Genomic DNA, 19,825 nt, shown 5'->3' on the forward strand with positions numbered 1-19,825 from the left:
CTGTCAAACGACATAGATGGACAAAGGATCTCTTAATTTTGGAGGAGGCACTGGAATTTCCATTGAAGATGCTAAAACCAGTGAACCCGTTTATGAATGAACCGTCAGTGAAGTACATTTTATCAGATCTAGCTTCACGATAATTCGCCGAAAAGATCGGTGGATAATCTGCAAGAAAATTCTGAAAACCAAAGCGTAAACGGAGCAACTCCTGCCAAGACTTCGACACTCATCTTATGTGTCGAATGCAAACACTCAATGGCTATACGCAAGCAGCGATGTAACGGATGTTCAATAAAAAAAAAGAGATATTGTTACCCTGTATGAATTCGCGACATACAGTGATAGCCGCCAAAAAATCCATCCCCATTTGAAATTAAAGTGTTTCAATATTAAAAGTTTTTTCTCAAACTTTCCGGTATTCCAGTCAATACTACGTAAAAGAAGGTTATTAGTAGACCTTTTTCTCATTTCATTATCGTGGATTCATTTTTAGAAAAACAAAAAAAATACTTTTGTTTCTAAATGGACACTTTTAGGGTATGATCCCCTTTGGTCTCGATAACCAAGTGACAACGCTTTGACGTACTCTCCACGAGGTTCCGGAGGTGTTAGGGGTCCAGCTCGTCCCAAGACTTCTTCAACGCAGCAAAATAGATTTGCTTGTTGGCAACGTCAGTTTTGTCCACCTTGTTGTCCAAAATCGCTCATTTATTTTTAATAGGATTCAAGTCCTTTAGGTTGACCACACATTGGTTTGATCCGGGCCGATCGGAAGAATGCTGCTGCTGTTGTTCTTCGCAATATGCTTCTGGTCATTATCTTGCTGAAAGGTGTAGTTATGCTCCAGCCCAATTTTCAGCATGGATTCTTCCAGGTTCTCGCACAAAATGTCGATGTAGCCATCGGTAGTCATAATACCGTTGACCTGCGTTAAGTTTCACACCCCAGCCCACGAGAAACATCCTCACACCATGATGCTTCCACCACCTTACTTCATAGAGGCCCTCGTCGCTATTCTGCCACACTCGGAGCCGCCTTTTCTTGTTAAGTAGCTCGAACTTCAGCGGCTTGTTGACATGGTCTCTCGCAAGTCGTTTGTAGTAGTAGTTTAGTAGTCGTTTTCTTTGTTAGTGGTGCTGATCATCGTTCGCTTTTTGGCGAAGTAGCTCTTCAGGTCCCGTTCCACCAAGCGTCATCGAATGGTGCGATTGGTTTAATCGTTCGAATGGTCGTTCGTGGGTTTTTCTTTACTTCCCGGATGATGATTAGTGTGTTCATTCTTGCATCAGTCTTACTTTTCGGTCCTCTTCCCAGTCGGTCGCCCACGCACGACTTTTTCTCCATACTTCCCAGCAATGTTTCGTTGAGACTCCTTACGCTGGAAATCACGCATAATCAAATTTCAAACCTGCGTTGAGATTCGCTTTCCACCCATTTTCCGGAAGCTTCCTCAGTGTCAAAAACACGACGCTACACACCAAAAGTAACAGCTACGAAAAAACGCATTCAAACGGAAATATAAACAGAGCAATTCGTTCAAACGAGAACAGGAATACGAATGGAATATACTAGCAGACCCACATTGCAATCTCTCACGGCGACAATTGGTTATTTGATGTAGAACTGCGTCTAACCTTCAATGTTTCGAGTGGAAAAAGTGAAAGATTTTGAACATTAATATATCTTCAATGAATGGATGAATTTTGATTACAAATTATTAGGAAATATTTTCAGCTGCCTTTTACATATGTAATGGAAATAGTGAAACAAGTAAACAATGTAACGAATGAAATAGGTAGGTTTTTCCGATTTTACCCGCTCTCATTATATCATAATGCAATGAGTAGAATTGTTCCATGCAATTCGGGCGTTAGCTTACATGGTATGGAGAGAGAGAGATAGAGAGAGAGAGAGCGTGAGAGAGAAAGAGAGAGAGAGGGAGAGAGAGAGAGTGAGAGTGAGAGTGAGAGAGAGAGAAAATTACTCATTTTGTTTTGAATTTGTCTAATAAGCACGAAAATCTAAATAATTAAAAAAAGGAAAACGCATTACGTCAATTTTTGTGCGAAGAAAATGTTGTTTTGTTTGAACGTTCATTCGCTTGACATGAAACTTGGCTGCTATGTTCGAGGTCTAACCTCACTCACCTAATAACGATCAAAATGATAGATGTTCTCCAACGACAGTACCTGCGATTGCAGGAAAAAACGAATTTGGAAGAGTAATTCTATATTGTCGTTTTCGAAGCTAGAAGCGAATGAACTGAAAAAGTTTAAAGCCTGTATAATTTAAGACAACATCATCATCAACGAAACATCCCCAGCGAAAGAGTTTAAGTATAAACTCTCAATAAAACAAACCAAGAAGACGAAGAACCCAAACGAAAATGAGAAGGAGTTGAGAAATTGTGTAAAAATAAAATAAAAAATTATCAAAATCCAACAAAAATCGAATCTAGCGCCACCAACGATAGTTGATATCCAACAACACCAAAGTGTTTCTTCTCAGAATCACATTTTTTTCATAAATAGTTAATTTTTCCAGTCAACTAATTTATTTTCCGGGTATATTACTTCATGCACAAGTCACATTATCATTTGAAAAATTCTAACAAATTAGAATAAAACAATATACAGGGCGGACTCGATTGTAAACAGTCTCGGATTTCTTTTTATTCGTTTTTTGTGCACATATTTTAATTTTTTATGCATCCCCTTAAAGTAAAAAAAACGCCTTTCTCACATGAAAAAAATAATAAAAATAAAGACGATCATATTCGATGAAAAACAATCGTTCTACCCATATGTTCGAATTTCAACAATTCGAACTTTGTCGCCTCAAACTGGCTCTACATTAAAAAAACGCTACGGAAAACGTTTCTGTTGCTTCCTTTCGAAAGATGAGAAAGTTTAGTATAGGATATAATAGTAGAACATCTAAATTAGTGGATTTGAATAACATTTTGTAAAAAGTAAAAACTTAAAAGCTGGTCATTTTTATTGTGTTACTAGCTGACCCGTCAAACTTTGTCCCGCCCAAAATTTATTTTTCGTTATCACATCCACGTTTTCTTACTAAGCGCTGTTCATGGGTCCAACCGCTGAACTGTTCATTGATTGATCTTCTGATCTTCTCTTTGAAATTACCTATAAAATTCTACTATAAAATTCCTAGTACTTCTATCAAAACTCGTCATTATAATATCAGATTATTTTCAGACACAATTCTCGTTCAAGATTTTTCAACCACTTGCAAATAACATGTTTCTCCTTTACATGGAATAAATGTTTGATACAGAAAATATGACAGAATAAAGACAGCCCTAAATCGGATGATTCCGCTCTCGAGTTTTGCTAGTATCAACACATTCGGCGATCCATTTTTATTTATATAGATAAAGGGCGATATAGGAGTGCGTTTTATCACAATAAAATCCATTTCCGTTTTCGAACGAAGATCAATTTCGTTAGCGCAAACATCAAATGAACTAAAAGCGCTTGTCAATATGTAATTGTAGAACATATGCGAATTGAGTTTTCCGAATTTTCTCGTTTTCCTTCAGGGTTTTCCGAAAATTTTCAATTGTCATGGTTGGTTGAAATATGTGTATTATTTTTATGAGACTCCTTCTCCATTCCAGAGGAGGAAGGGGTGTCATACCATCATAGAAACATTTCTCATACCCTAAAACCCTCATATCACAAATTTGGCTCTATTTGGCTTTGCTTGATTAGTTCTCGAGTTATGCAAAAATTTGTGTTTCCTTTGTATGGGAACCCCATTTTAGATAGGGGGGAGGAGTGTCGAACTACCATAGAATCGTTTCCCGATCCCCAAAACCTCTATATGCTAAGTTTGATTCCATTTGTTTATTTAGTTCTCGAGTTGTTCAGCAACCTCCCCCTCCTCCTCTTTAGAGAGATGAAAGGAGTGTCAAACCACCATTGAAACATTTATTGCTCCCTAAAACCTCCATATGTCCATATGGTTCCATTTGCTTGATTAGTTCTCGAGTTATGAAGAAATTTGTATTTCATTTCTATGGCAGCACCCCCCTCCTTCTTAGAAAGGTGGTAGGAGTGTTTAACCACCTTAGATATGTTTCTTGCCCCCTAAAACCTCCACATGCCAAATATATGTATGTATGTATCTCGCCCCCTAAAACCTCCACATGCCAAATTCATTTACCTGATTGATTCTCGAGTTATGCAGAAATTCGTGTTTCATTTGTATGGCAGCTCCCATTAGAGAGGGGAATGGAGTGTCTAACCACCCTAGAAACATTTATTGCACCCTAAAACCTCCGTATGCCTAATTTGCTTTCATTTACTGAATTAATTCTCGAGTAATGCAGAAATTTGTGTTTCATTTGTATGGAAGCTCCCCCTTAGAGAGGGGAGAGGAGTATCTAACCACTATTCAATCATTTATTGGACCCTAAAACCTGTAGATGCCAAATTTCGTTTTATTTACTTGATTAATTTTCGAGTAATGTAGAAATTTGTGTTTCATTTGTATGGCAGACACCGCCCCCCGGCCTGACCCCCCCCCCCTTTAAGAGCTCGAACTATCATAAGAATCTTCTCCGACCCCAAAAACCCCTACATACCAATTTTCATGTCGATCGGTTCAGATTATTAATTTTATCCTAAAAATTCATATTAAACTTGATTGTTTCTATAAATTGAATTATAGCTCTATAATCGCTCTACCAACTTCTATTTTTCTATTATCTATTTTTCTATTTCTATTTTTTAGGTTTTTCCGATTTTACCCGCTCTCATTATATCATAATGCAATGAGTAGAATTGTTCCATGCAATTCGGGCGTTAGCTTACATGGTATGGAGAGAGAGAGAGAGAGAGAGAGAGAGAGAGAGCGTGAGAGAGAAAGAGAGAGAGAGGGAGAGAGAGAGAGTGAGAGTGAGAGAGAGAGAAAATTACTCATTTTGTTTTGAATTTGTCTAATAAGCACGAAAATCTAAATAATTAAAAAAAGGAAAACGCATTACGTCAATTTTTGTGCGAAGAAAATGTTGTTTTGTTTGAACGTTCATTCGCTTGACATGAAACTTGGCTGCTATGTTCGAGGTCTAACCTCACTCACCTAATAACGATCAAAATGATAGATGTTCTCCAACGACAGTACCTGCGATTGCAGGAAAAAACGAATTTGGAAGAGTAATTCTATATTGTCGTTTTCGAAGCTAGAAGCGAATGAACTGAAAAAGTTTAAAGCCTGTATAATTTAAGACAACATCATCATCAACGAAACATCCCCAGCGAAAGAGTTTAAGTATAAACTCTCAATAAAACAAACCAAGAAGACGAAGAACCCAAACGAAAATGAGAAGGAGTTGAGAAATTGTGTAAAAATAAAATAAAAAATTATCAAAATCCAACAAAAATCGAATCTAGCGCCACCAACGATAGTTGATATCCAACAACACCAAAGTGTTTCTTCTCAGAATCACATTTTTTTCATAAATAGTTAATTTTTCCAGTCAACTAATTTATTTTCCGGGTATATTACTTCATGCACAAGTCACATTATCATTTGAAAAATTCTAACAAATTAGAATAAAACAATATACAGGGCGGACTCGATTGTAAACAGTCTCGGATTTCTTTTTATTCGTTTTTTGTGCACATATTTTAATTTTTTATGCATCCCCTCAAAGTAAAAAAAACGCCTTTCTCACATGAAAAAAATAATAAAAATAAAGACGATCATATTCGATGAAAAACAATCGTTCTACCCATATGTTCGAATTTCAACAATGACAGAGTTACAGCCCTTTCGAACTTTGTCGCCTCAAACTGGCTCTACATTAAAAAAACGCTACGGAAAACGTTTCTGTTGCTTCCTTTCGAAAGATGAGAAAGTTTAGTATAGGATATAATAGTAGAACATCTAAATTAGTGGATTTGAATAACATTTTGTAAAAAGTAAAAACTTAAAAGCTGGTCATTTTTATTGTGTTACTAGCTGACCCGTCAAACTTTGTCCCGCCCAAAATTTATTTTTCGTTATCACATCCACGTTTTCTTACTAAGCGCTGTTCATGGGTCCAACCGCTGAACTGTTCATTGATTGATCTTCTAATCTTCTCTTTGAAATTACCTATAAAATTCTACTATAAAATTCCTAGTACTTCTATCAAAACTCGTCATTATAATATCAGATTATTTTCAGACACAATTCTCGTTCAAGATTTTTCAACCACTTGCAAATAACATGTTTCTCCTTTACATGGAATAAATGTTTGATACAGAAAATATGACAGAATAAAGACAGCCCTAAATCGGATGATTCCGCTCTCGAGTTTTGCTCGTATCAACACATTCGGCGATCCATTTTTATTTATATAGATAAAGGGCGATATAGGAGTGCGTTTTATCACAATAAAATCCATTTCCGTTTTCGAACGAAGATCAATTTCGTTAGCGCAAACATCAAATGAACTAAAAGCGCTTGTCAATATGTAATTGTAGAACATATGCGAATTGAGTTTTCCGAATTTTCTCGTTTTCCTTCAGGGTTTTCCGAAAATTTTCAATTGTCATGGTTGGTTGAAATATGTGTATTATTTTTATGAGACTCCTTCTCCATTCCAGAGGAGGAAGGGGTGTCATACCATCATAGAAACATTTCTCATACCCTAAAACCCTCATATCACAAATTTGGCTCTATTTGGCTTTGCTTGATTAGTTCTCGAGTTATGCAAAAATTTGTGTTTCCTTTGTATGGGAACCCCATTTTAGATAGGGGGGAGGAGTGTCGAACTACCATAGAATCGTTTCCCGATCCCCAAAACCTCTATATGCTAAGTTTGATTCCATTTGTTTATTTAGTTCTCGAGTTGTTCAGCAACCTCCCCCTCCTCCTCTTTAGAGAGATGAAAGGAGTGTCAAACCACCATTGAAACATTTATTGCTCCCTAAAACCTCCATATGTCCATATGGTTCCATTTGCTTGATTAGTTCTCGAGTTATGAAGAAATTTGTATTTCATTTCTATGGCAGCACCCCCCTCCTTCTTAGAAAGGTGGTAGGAGTGTTTAACCACCTTAGATATGTTTCTTGCCCCCTAAAACCTCCACATGCCAAATATATGTATGTATGTATCTCGCCCCCTAAAACCTCCACATGCCAAATTCATTTACCTGATTGATTCTCGAGTTATGCAGAAATTCGTGTTTCATTTGTATGGCAGCTCCCATTAGAGAGGGGAATGGAGTGTCTAACCACCCTAGAAACATTTATTGCACCCTAAAACCTCCGTATGCCTAATTTGCTTTCATTTACTGAATTAATTCTCGAGTAATGCAGAAATTTGTGTTTCATTTGTATGGAAGCTCCCCCTTAGAGAGGGGAGAGGAGTATCTAACCACTATTCAATCATTTATTGGACCCTAAAACCTGTAGATGCCAAATTTCGTTTTATTTACTTGATTAATTTTCGAGTAATGTAGAAATTTGTGTTTCATTTGTATGGCAGACACCGCCCCCCGGCCTGACCCCCCCCCCCCCCCCCTTTAAGAGCTCGAACTATCATAAGAATCTTCTCCGACCCCAAAAACCCCTACATACCAATTTTCATGTCGATCGGTTCAGATTATTAATTTTATCCTAAAAATTCATATTAAACTTGATTGTTTCTATAAATTGAATTATAGCTCTATAATCGCTCTACCAACTTCTATTTTTCTTAATTTCGCTACAATATCGACATAAACACTTCCTGGTGAAAATTCAAGCAAAATCTTCAAAAATCACGATTTTAACTCTTTGTACATATAATAGCCACCTTAATTTCACCTTAACGTTGAAAGGTTACATTTTTTTTTCTTGAAGTAAGTTTGAAATATAAAAAGAAAACAAACTGTATCTAATCGGGTTCAAAATTTTATATAATCAAATCATATATTATATAATCGAGTCCGTATATAATTGAATCTGTAAATAATTGAGTCCGACCTGTATTTAAATTGACAGCCTTTGGTCTAGTCTTTCCGGTTATGTTTACACATTACACACCTGACTTTTTTATTAACAAAACATGAAAGGCAATTGCGACCGGATCAACTATACCCGTAGTTCTGCTTATGATGCTTTTCCACGCTATAAAATGGAGTGGATTTTCATAATTTATAAACAACTGTAGCACGATAGCAACGCCATTGCCATCGGTCTCGTCCTGATAAACTCCTAATACAGTTGTAGTCGTTCTTAGGAATGAAGTCCCACTCTCTTGTTAATGCCGTGTGCACAGATACAATTGTCAACCCCTATCCCGTCGTTTAAAACGCCGCTCTCGGTAGAATTACCACCCACCCACAGACGACAACTACACAAATTACTCGAGTAGCCGCTCTCTTTCTCTCTTACTCTCGTTCTCTCATTCAATCTGGCCAACTCCACATCTCGCTCCCTCCCCCACCGAACACGGAACTGTTGTATGAGTCAATAAATATTCCTTACCACCACCGTGTGGAATGCTAGGGCAGCGGTTTTTCATTTTTTTTTTGTTTTACTCTCCGGGACAGCACGCAGGTTCCGAGGGCGACTGCAGTCGACCCGCGCACGCCAATCGTTCCCCGGAACGGGGGGAAGTTAGTCGCGTACCCGGAAGTTTCCACGGTTCATTTTCGTGGCGCTCCTTCATCTTCTTTTTATCTGCTGCCTTCCTAGGTTTGGTGCAATAGTAGTAATTCCGAGAAGCTGGTTTGTTGTGATGGCTGAATCTGTCGAGAATGTGACTAATTGGTGTCGCCGTGTAACGTCGGATCGTTCTGTTCTGCCAGGCGGCGGCCATGGTGACGAGCTTTTTGTGAAAAAGTAAGCAAATTGTTGGGATTTCGAAAATTGCACTTTTATCGATTTTTCTTTGTCTCAATCGAACATAAAAAATCATTTCGAGCTTCGCTCGCTCGCCCCGGAAGACTCCGAAGGTGTACACCACTCAATCGAGAGATATAAATTACATACGCTCAGGAGGGGGCGCCGAAAGCGTTTGAATTGGTTCGATGAATCATAAAAAAGAGTGCCCGTGTCAAGTGTTTGTGATAGAGGAGGATTGTGAGAATCGGGGAAAGGTCAAACTGTTGTTATTTTGTGGTTTAATTGTGGAGGAACAGTACCGCGTGCAATTTCGCATTGATTCGTGTAGTTCTTTAGTTGAGATTTCGATGCCAAATTTGTTTATACAGACCTTTGATCCAGAACAAGTGAATGCTTCAGAAATTTTTCCGCATTATCCTTAATTTGTAACAATGAAAATGGTCCGATTGATGTTAGGCTGAACAGGTGAAATACCTCTACAATACTCATCCGCAAGTAATTGCTAGAAAACCACTCCATCCGTGTGACGTAAAAATCACTGCCTCCCAAGCGGCACCATATCTCTCGTTTATATAAGATTTGTAAACATGGACCAGTCTCGACCTACTCCACCCAAACCGTCCGCATTTACAACGTTTACGCACTTTGTGGGTACCATCCACCATCCAAGCGGCAGGCCGAAACTCGTTCAAAAAAATTTCAAGTTCATAATCAACACCAAGCATATAATAATATATGAATGTGTGTGTCCGCATACGACGCTCCCCTTGTCACCCCACCGCATCCGGACACCCACAGCCAACTGTTGCGCGCTCAACACCCACGAAACTGTCGCATGAAAACGAGTTCGCGGCGTCACCCACCCGCGTACCCTTCTCACTCTGCCTGCCGAGTGCGCGAATGTTTGTCCACGAGAGGCGACAGAGCCGCGTGAGATGGATACAGAGTGAGAAAAATACGCGCGATTTGGAGCGCATTACAGCCTAGGCGGTGGGTGGCTTTTGGGTGAGTGGGCGTTAAAACCCCAGCTCTGTTGTTGTAATAACCACTTCCGAAGGGGGGGGGGGGGGGAGAGGGCGCGTGCGTGTCTTGCCGCCGCTACCGACTGTCGGCGTCGTCATGGTGGAGCAGTTTCATCGTCATCATCACCACCATCATTAGTTAGTATCGTGATTGTGGGGGGCCGCCTGCTAGGCGAGCTTCCGCGGTCGGGTCTGGGTTTTCGTACGCTTTTTCTCTCTCTCTCTCGTTATGCCAAATGCGCGTGGGTGTTCAAACTTTGCTCCGCCGCACGGTCTTTAATCAAACGTGATCTGTATTTTTACTCTGGGGCGGCTTGGTTCAATCAACTGGTGTGCCAAAAACAAACTCATCGGTGGGTGGATAACGGTACTCGGGTTATCTTGGAGATAGGCCAGTGTTGTGGAAACGTTTTTATAAATTTTGAGATTGGGTGATCATCATGTCATTCAAAATAATGAACATCTGCACAGCTTTCATAGCATATCATAGCTTTTCTAGATTATACAGTGTGTCCCAGAATAGGTTTCACCCAAGTAAAATGTGATTACACCAAACAAAATACATGTTGACTATTTTCCACAGAATTGAGACACGAGTCCTTGCAGCCAAAATGCTTCCGATACTACCGCGGACAAAGTCATGTACTCTGCCTCACACGTAGATGAAGGTATGGTTGGTTACCTCTTGCCATCTCTTGGTCATCCGTGTCAGCGTTCCAATCGGCGTCGGAATGAACAATTATTTTCGGATTCGCAGATTTGGAGTACCGCAATTTCATCGCTGATGTCCCTCTGAGCTACCGCATTAGCTGCTTCACGGCTTGTCAATGACTCGCTTCGTGTTGTACCGACTAAGTTGGTTGACGACAATCAAGACGACTGGCCTGGTACATTGGGCAAAGTGCGTTGGGCACCCTACCAGGAAGCTGACCATTTGTTCTTTTAACTCCTCAGTCTGTGGTGACATTCCCTTTGTCAATTTGATACCAGCATCCATATGGTCGATCGAGAGATTGTATTTGGCAGCCGGTGCGAACAGATTTCGAAACCAACTGTGGCGAGCCTCCGGCGAGTAGGTTCAGTCCCAGTTGACCTCCTATCGCTTGATGGCTAGCCGTTTCTCGTATTCGTCATCGTTTTCCACCATGCTTGACCTCGAAGATCTATTTGTACAAGATTACAGTGAAATCGACAGAAATAACAAAAACTACCATTCGTCATAAAAAAACATTGCTAGGTTCTTTAAAATTAGTTATTATCTACAATTCCTAAAAATCCATGTTCACAAATCCGGGTTCACGCTAAAACGAGCATTTGAATGAGATGAATGTATTGAATCGAACGAAATCAAATAATTCTTTTTCACGACCGTGGATTTTCTCAGTAACGCATGATTTCAGTTTATTCACTCTTCAAGCTAAACTGGTAACTCGACAACAGATTAGGCGATAGGAACCTATTTTCTTTATCCCCTATACTGCCGTTCTACGCATAGTTGTCCCAAGTTACTTTTGGACAATTTTCACTATTTTTCATAAAACGATTATTTCATGCCTAATCTTCCAGAAAAACACAAAAAAAGTTATTGTTTGTTCCTAGCTTTTAAATAAACAACATCAAGCTCAATTGTCCCACGTTAATATTCTACGCATAACTGTCCCACCATACATGTTTTATAGATCCATAATACTCATTTCTAATCTGGAAGAACGAACTTATTCTCAAAACAAATTAAAAAAGTTTGATAAAACACGTGTACATTTTGTTAGCGAATGCCTAATAACAATCAGAATTGTATTATGCAAAGGTGTGGCAGATCACTCCCTTCCACGTTAAACGATGGTTTTTATGCATAATATTTTTGGTTAGTAAGTATTCATGCCAAAATATGAGCTATGAATGCAGATAAATTCTGAATATAGATGTTTCTGTAATTGACTGTAGTGCTGCATGTTTTTGAAAAAAAATATTTGCGATCAAATGTTCCGGGAACACTCTGCCTTTCCATTTCTGGAAGAGTCTATACCATGCTTATCAATTCTTCCACATTCCTCAACATTGGTTGAACGACTTTTCTCTCAATTCGATCTTAATAAATCGAAGATTGAAAGAATAGACTAGAAACGGAAACAACGAAAGAATGTTTGCCACTAAAAATTATGTAGAACTAAACAAAAATGATACAAGTTGCGTTATATTTCGCAACAAATAACATCTAAACACATCCAAACGGTATATGGAACATTTATAAATAATAAGATTCAATAATCTATATAAACTTGTTTGGGAAGCCGCTTCAGATAAATACCAAATCGAAACGTTGACCAAGAATAATACTCGTGATACGAGAACCGTTTTTGTCGATCTGGTGAAACTTGATTACGTAAATCGTTACAATGCATGGGTTCCACAGAATTTGACCAAAAAAACTTGAATAGATTGCATCACGGTCTGCGACACACTTAAAAAACGCAATGAAAATACCGCTTTAAAGCAAATCGTGACGGGTAATGAAAATTTATCATTTACAATAGTATTGAGCGGCTGAAAATTTTTGGTAAGCGAAAAAATTGGCTAACCTCAAAGCCGATTTACCTGAAGAAAATAATACCCTGTGATTTACCTGTGTGTGATATACTGTGGTGGGATTGGGAAAGAATTCTGGATTATGAGCTTCTACCAAGCAACTAGTCGATACATTCCCAGAAGTGCTACTCACAGGTGGACAAATTAAACCAATCCAGAAGCAGAACGATCCAGAACTAAGTCCAAAATTAGTCAATGTGTCTTTTTTGTCTTCTTGACCACACTACAAATTATTTCGGAGTCGGGCTAGGAAGGGCTCTTCCACCAGCTGAAGTAACCGGCTATTGCATTTTTCAGATTATTTTTGGATCAGGTTCAGAACCTTGCAAAATTCTCAAGGGCAAAAACATATAAAATACCGTGAATAGTTTTCGATGTAAAAGCAAACATATTCTGGGTGGATAAAATTTTTAAGCTACATGAAAGATGGCAAATGATTGTGGAACAAAATTGTGCATTTATCTGTCTGTAAAAATGCTTCAGTTTTCTCAAAAATCGTCACGAACTTTCCGGACAACCCAATATGAGCTGTCCAGTCGATTTACAACTGGCAATATGTATCATAAAAAGTTATGTACAGCTTTTTACCAGAAGAATTTTCGTGAAGATCCTAGTTTATTTATTATGGATTTTTTTTTCTGATAATATAAAAAGTACAAAAATAAGGAAAAATCAGTATCATTTTTTGAAAATCAGGATGCCAATCTTGAAAAATCAGGAAGGTTGGCATCTGTTGGTAACTGTTCGTTCGAATTCAAATGACCTTCCAACATTCGAAGTCTGCACGCGGCTGATTACTAATGCGTGGTCGAATCGTCTACCGGCGTCTGAGTTCCTAGCCTCAGATGAGAATGGCGCAATCCCGCTGAACTGGATCTAGATCGGGTGGCAAATCTACTTGAACACCAACTGTTGTTGACCATGAAACTGCATTGTTATCATTCAAAATAATGATCGTCTTGCTGCTCCCAAGCTCAATGATAAGACAGGTGAGACTCTCACTGATAAAATTTACCTCGCGACTGATGGTGACTTTCTAGGACTGCAAACTGTATAGTCAGTATCACTTGGTTCAAAGCCGTCCAGAAGATATTAGATCCACACGAATCCTCGAAAGCTTTCTCCACCTTCTACCAACGTTCTCATGTCATTAGTGTCTCTTTGAAGTGGACATAGTTAATTGGATCAAGAAGCAATATGATTTTTGGCACTGTCTAGTGATCCTTATCGGCGTTGACGGCTTCGTGTCTTCCATCTTTCTTCCCTTTCGGCTACACAGTGGTCCAGAGGGCTTCGAGCCCCAGAAATGTTTGTATAGCAAACTAGCAAAGATAGCCGAATTTTCTCTTACTGCAAAGCGCTCGATGCCGGGAAGACTTATTTAAGACTACTGCCTACAACGCTTGAGTTGAGTATCCTGTGGGTACTCCAGTCGTCTTATGTTCTAGATAAAATCATTCTTCTCTCCGAAAAATACCCGATTGTGGACCTATAACCTATTGTGCAGAGATAAACCTGGTTACATAGAATACGGGTCACTTCGTTTTCAACAGTATCACATTATTCCAGTTCAGCATTGTTACATTTTTCATTAATAACTATGTCCAAATGTTTTGTGAGTCCCTCTCACGCGAATCCCTCATTGACCAATATCAATCAACTTCTAACCGATTTATATAACCAGTGAAGATGTCAGCAATCCTACGTTAGTGATAAAATCGGCAATTTTTTTGCGAACGATACCGGTAATTCACGAAACAAACTGCCGAGTAAACAACTTGTGTGTCGAATTTGGACTGGGAAACCAAATATTGCTCACAAGTCTTTGTGTTTTGCACAACAAGTTTAATGTTTACTGCGTTGAAGATGTCGAGTTTCGTTGTAAATAAGCACCATTTACGGGAACTTTTGCTTTTCTGTTTCCGTTGAAAGAAAAGTGCAGCTGGAGCGCATCGAATGCTTATTGATGTTAATGGTGACTCTGCACCATCGTATAGATTTTGTAGGAAATGTTTTGGACGATTTAAAAGTGGTTATTTTAGTGTTGAAAACAAAAAGCGTCATTCGTGACATTGTCGATCAAGATTCATGTTAAGTGCGAACAAAGCTTGCAAAATCATTGAGAGTAACTCGACATGCTATAAGATACATCCAAAAGTAAAGAAATTATGTTCCATACGAATTGAAATCTAGAGAACAACAGGCAACAGGCAACACTTGATCCGTTTAAAGCGAACTATTGCCGAAATACGTCCAGATTATGCGACCAGACATGATTCGACAAAATTCCATCATGACAACGCCCAGCCTCATGTTGCTGTTCGAGATAAAAACTAACACCAACTTCCTTCCAAATAAGGGGATAATAGCTTTATATAATGTTTACATTCGACACGGTGAATGGAACAGCGTAGTACAGAACAGGATGGTACTAAGCATATCTGGGTATATTTGACTGGATAGAGTTTTTGATTTTTTTAAATTTTGCATGACCTAACTACTTGTTAGAGATAAGTACGATTTCAAGCACATTTGATCAGAAAATTATAAGTACTAAAAATTTTAAAAAGGGATACAAATAGACGGATACTTATCCTAAACTTTATTTAAATACTGTATGTTAGATAAAAATCAAGTTATGTATTCGCACTTCGGAAGAAAGCACTGAATCACCAACCGGCCTGGAAACATACAAACCAGCAACAGGTTGGAGTTTCATCCAAAAAAAAAGCAACTCTCACTGCCCCCTTGTGCTGCGGCCTACTGTCGCGGCGCGTGCGGAACGAAGGGAGGAATAAAAATGGCCCAACTGTGTGGGCAACAGGCTAAATATCATGGGACGTATTGTAAGTGGGCGCGAAGCTCCTCAGGTTTCACACAACTGCCACAACTCGGCGGGTCGGCGCTTCTTATGAAGGGTGGATTTTTCCAGCTACTCTCACTCGTCACTGCCGTCTATGTGGGTGGCCGACCTTCCACCACCTAACGAGAAACTAAACATCATCCATTCAGCTTGAAATGACGATGATGATGATGATGATGATGGCGTTGAAACTTCGCTACCGCCACGATGCTGGGGGTTACGGATTCATTGGAACACCACGTGTGTTTTGTGTTGGTTCAGCGGGGACATCCGTGCTGGGGTGGTATTATCAAAACTTATGAATGAAAACACGCCTTGTGCTTCCCAGGAATGGTGCTTCTCGGTCTGTTGACAGCATGTTAACAATTTTGTTCCTCTCTGTTTACCTTTCAGATAACTGCCACTCCGATTGGCACAACCTAACAAAAAGGATAGTGGTCCAGCATGACCACGCTCATCCCAACGTCTCAGCCCACCGGGGTTGAGGCGTACGAGGACATGTTTAAAGAGATCACCCGGAAGCTGTACGGGGAGGAATCCGCCCATGGCCTATACCCGCACAACACTCAGGTGGCCCAAGTGGCACAGCTGGCAACCGGTGCACCGGCTGCTCCCGAAGGGGGTGAGCGTTCCTTCACCACTCTGGTGTCCGATCGGAGCCTTACTCAAATCGATTACGAAACCACCACGGTGAACGATCAGCAGCAAAATGCAAACCAGCAGCATCAGCAGCAAGCACAACAACAGCAACAGCCGCTCAACAGTTTCAAATCGGAGGATCATCTGACGACGGCCTTCGGACTGGCCGCGCTAATGCAGAACGGATTTCCTCCACCAGGTGCCATATTGAATCCGGTGAACTTCCCAGTTGCCGTTGCCACGAAACCAAGCACAAGTGAGTTCGAAATAGGTACCCAATGAGTTGACATTGATGTATCGAAACAAACTTAATATGCCGTGATGTACCCATATACCGTTCAGTCAGGACAATTTATAACGTTTGTATACTCTAAAAATTACTGCTTGTGCGTATATAATGTTCTTAAGCGTGTTACTTGCTTGGAATTTTTTCCATTACTGATGAACATACAGATGAGAGCGTTGCTGCATTCATGCTATAATGATGGAAAACATGTTGCACCTTTTGGTCCTAATTTCAACCGACAAAAATATCATTTTTCGTAATTCCGTTAATTAGTGCTCCTAATTCCAACAATGGAATTTTTACACCAACGGTACTCAATCTTTTTTTCAGAGGGTTCATAAACACGTAAGACTACGCAATCCGAACCAAATCGGATTTGTGATAGGATAGCGGTATCAACAGCAACCACTGCGGAATAATTTTTCATCCTCAGTTTTCCACCGAAGAACGCAGTTCTGACCACTGAAAAATACTTTCTTAACATCCTTGAAATGCGCTGTCAAAGTGCTACTTCTACGAAAAAAGTCACCAATAAGCCATTCACGATTTATCTGTCATTCTGATGGCAGCCAAATGGCAGCGACAACAAGGCTTTCCAAATGGCCCTTCACAAGGCTGAGGGTTTAGCATAGACTTCCAAATTGGCCTTTTTTAAGGCTAGAACTAAGAAAGTCTGAGAGCCTGAAAAAGCGTCTAAAAGTCAAAACATCGTCATCTTTACACCAATAAATCCGAACACGCTCCGAACAATTCACTGATGCACTCTTCCATAAAAAAAATAAAAAAAATCAATTCGCTTTTGATTACTTCAGATATTATTTTAATTTTTTTTTTATCGATATCGATATTTTATAAATAAATTTTTAGTCGAATGTTTTGTAACCCTGAAAAGAGCCGATAAGGTGATTCATGATTCATTCTTGTTCACGCGAGAACAATACATGAAATTTGTGTATTTTTGAGCTATGGAACAAAGTTCTTGGGTCAATGAATAACAAGCAACACCTTTAACCCATTAACGACCAAGCTGCATAAATTTTTTTTAACGAATACCATTGGTGTAATTTTCATTATTGGCGTTACAGAAACCCAAATATTCAAGAATTATTTTTTTCCGTCCTTCCGTTTTCCGAAAAATGACAAAAAACCGAAAAATCGCCAAATAAAAACATTGGCTAAAACCTACATTTATGATGCTGCAGGAGGTTCAATCCAATGGGTTTTTTTTTCTACATCACAATGTGTGTTCTTTTACCAAAGTAATACTGTAAGAAAGTTTACATTTTTTTTGCATTTTAGAAGGTTTTGTTTTTTATTAGGTTTATGAGGTTATGTACTTTTCGCACATAGTTGCTTTAATCCGAATTTATTGTCCAATAAAGTTATACAACATTGAATGAAATTGATGGTAAGTGATAGCTAAAAAATTGAGCTATCATTTGATGCCGAAACCTTACCATATGGTATCTTTCCATAGCCAAGAAAAATGATCAAAGTTGCTGTTCGATTTTTCGAACGCTTGGCCTGAAATGGGTTAATCTTTCGAAAGTGATTGTAATGTCCCTTCGTTCAACCGAGACAGAGGTATTAATGCTCGAATCCTTACTCCCCAAATATAACGTTCTCGTCTTCGAAATTCTAAACTTACACCCCAGTAAAGATGCAGAAATGATGTGGTGCAAAGAGAGTGCGAGTTGTCTGAATTCGTGATTATTCAGTATAAAGAAATAATCAAGCCAGTAATCATAATTACTTGGATGGGGAAACAGACGAGAACCTTCGTTATAAAAATGTCATAGATATGGTGATCCATCTTTTTAATCAATTGAATCTTAATGCAATATTCGTTGCTATACATGCTTCAGCACGCAGTGCTTTCAACCGAGTGTAACGTCGGATGGTACCTCTTTCCTGGGAATTAACAGCTTTAATACTTCCTTAAATTAAACTTCCTGCCTATTGGAATGAGGAGTGTGGTAACGGGTCCACGTTTCATCCATTGTTACAAAACGTCGAAAGAAGTCCACTTGATTATACCTCAACAACGGCAAACCGGCTGTTGAATCATCAACGCGCTGCTGTTTTTGATTGACGGTCAGCAAACGCGGCACCCATCGCATGGATAGCTGTTTTCATTTCCGTAATGCCTTGCAAAATGTATCCCACTCGTTCTTTTGAAATGCCTACGTCCTCAGCTAACTCGCGTAACTTCACTTTACGATCGTTAGAAACGAGTAGATGCACTTGTTTTACGATTTCTGGATTCGTAGCCTCTTTTGGCCCGCCAGAGCGAGGTGCACCTGCGGTACTTGTACGGCTCATTTTGAATTTACTAACCACCATCGATTAACTGTTGTTTCCGAAGGAGCAGAAGTGGAATAACATTTCGTCAACCACTGCATTGATTGTTCAGGAGTTTTTCCTATCAAAAACAATGTTTGATTAAAATACGATATTCCTCTTTTCCCATTTTCTATACGAATGCTCAGGTAGTAACACTTCAACAACTGTAGTTTGTGAACAAATAAACGAAATGTCATGAAACTTCACACATAAGCTAGTGACAGATGAACCTCTCGAAATGAATCTTGTTATTAGTGGCGTCATCTGTTGGAAAATCCCGGTACTCAGCCCATGTAGTATATTGAATCCGTTAACTCCCAAATCGATATTTAGACGAGTGGTTTGCTCGTCTCGTGGTTTTCGCATAATTTCGGAATGCTGAATACCAATCTGGCATCCATTTTTTATTTGGGGCCGTCCAGAAAGCACGTGATCCAATGTTTTGGGAATTTTTATGGCACACTCCCCCCATAGTATTTTTAGTTTTTAACACACTTTTTTATATAATTTTATGATTTTTGATCATAAGCAACCCCACTGGGCGTCCTCCCTATAGAAAAAAAAACATCACTTAGTTTATGGATGAAACAAATTCTACTATAAATCTATATGAATAAAAATGTTAGGCCAAATCTGTTCGTAAGCGGAAACCCCGAAGAAGGGAAGGTCCGATTTAAGCGTTCTTTATTTTGTTGTATTCGTCTCTTCCCGTAGCGGAAAGCAGAACCGGTAAACTCTGAAGGAAGGTCGAGAAATTCGGAAAATTGAATTCCCATATGCTCGGAAATTACATCACGATAAGCGTTGTTAGTCCATTCGATGTTTGCGCTAGCGAAGTTGATCTTTGTTCGAAAATGGAAATGGATTTTTAGGTGAAATAACGCATACCTATATCTTCTCTCTATATATCTATCTATATAAATAAAAATGGAAAGCCAAATGTGTTTCTAAGTGCAAAACCCGAAGAAGGAATGGTCTGGTTTGAGTCGTCTTCATTTTGTTGTATTTGTCTTGGCCAAGATAGCGGAGCGGAGAGAAAAACCGGAAAATTTTCGGTAAACTCGGAAAATTTTCCGGTAAACTCGGAAAATTGAATTCCAATCGAAATTCGTTCGAAAACTACATCATGATAAGCGTTGTTAGTCCGTTCGATGTTTGCGCTAACGAAATTGATCTTTGTTCGAAGGTGGAAATGGATTTTCAGGCGGAATAACGCATTCCTATATCTTCTATCTATATA

General features: G+C 39.2%; 1 protein-coding gene across 6 annotated transcripts in view; it reads left to right on the plus strand.

Moving 5' to 3' along the window:
- The window catches only part of LOC129766985 (protein charlatan), a 127,770-nt gene that overhangs the window by 82,781 nt on the left and 25,164 nt on the right, over nucleotides 1–19,825 (plus strand). For 4 of the 6 annotated variants that reach the window (XM_055767583.1, XM_055767581.1, XM_055767585.1 and 1 more), the window contains exon 2: nucleotides 15,711–16,227. In XM_055767583.1, the coding sequence (XP_055623558.1) occupies nucleotides 15,762–16,227 (466 nt within the window). In that variant the 5' untranslated portion in view covers nucleotides 15,711–15,761. Of the gene's footprint in view, nucleotides 1–8,595; nucleotides 8,844–15,710; nucleotides 16,228–19,825 lie in introns of those variants that run through there. The other 2 variants (XM_055767582.1, XM_055767584.1) reach the window with 2 other exon arrangements.

The sequence above is a fragment of the Toxorhynchites rutilus genome, chromosome 2, assembly GCF_029784135.1.
Source record: "Toxorhynchites rutilus septentrionalis strain SRP chromosome 2, ASM2978413v1, whole genome shotgun sequence".
NCBI classification, from domain to species: domain Eukaryota; kingdom Metazoa; phylum Arthropoda; class Insecta; order Diptera; family Culicidae; genus Toxorhynchites; species Toxorhynchites rutilus.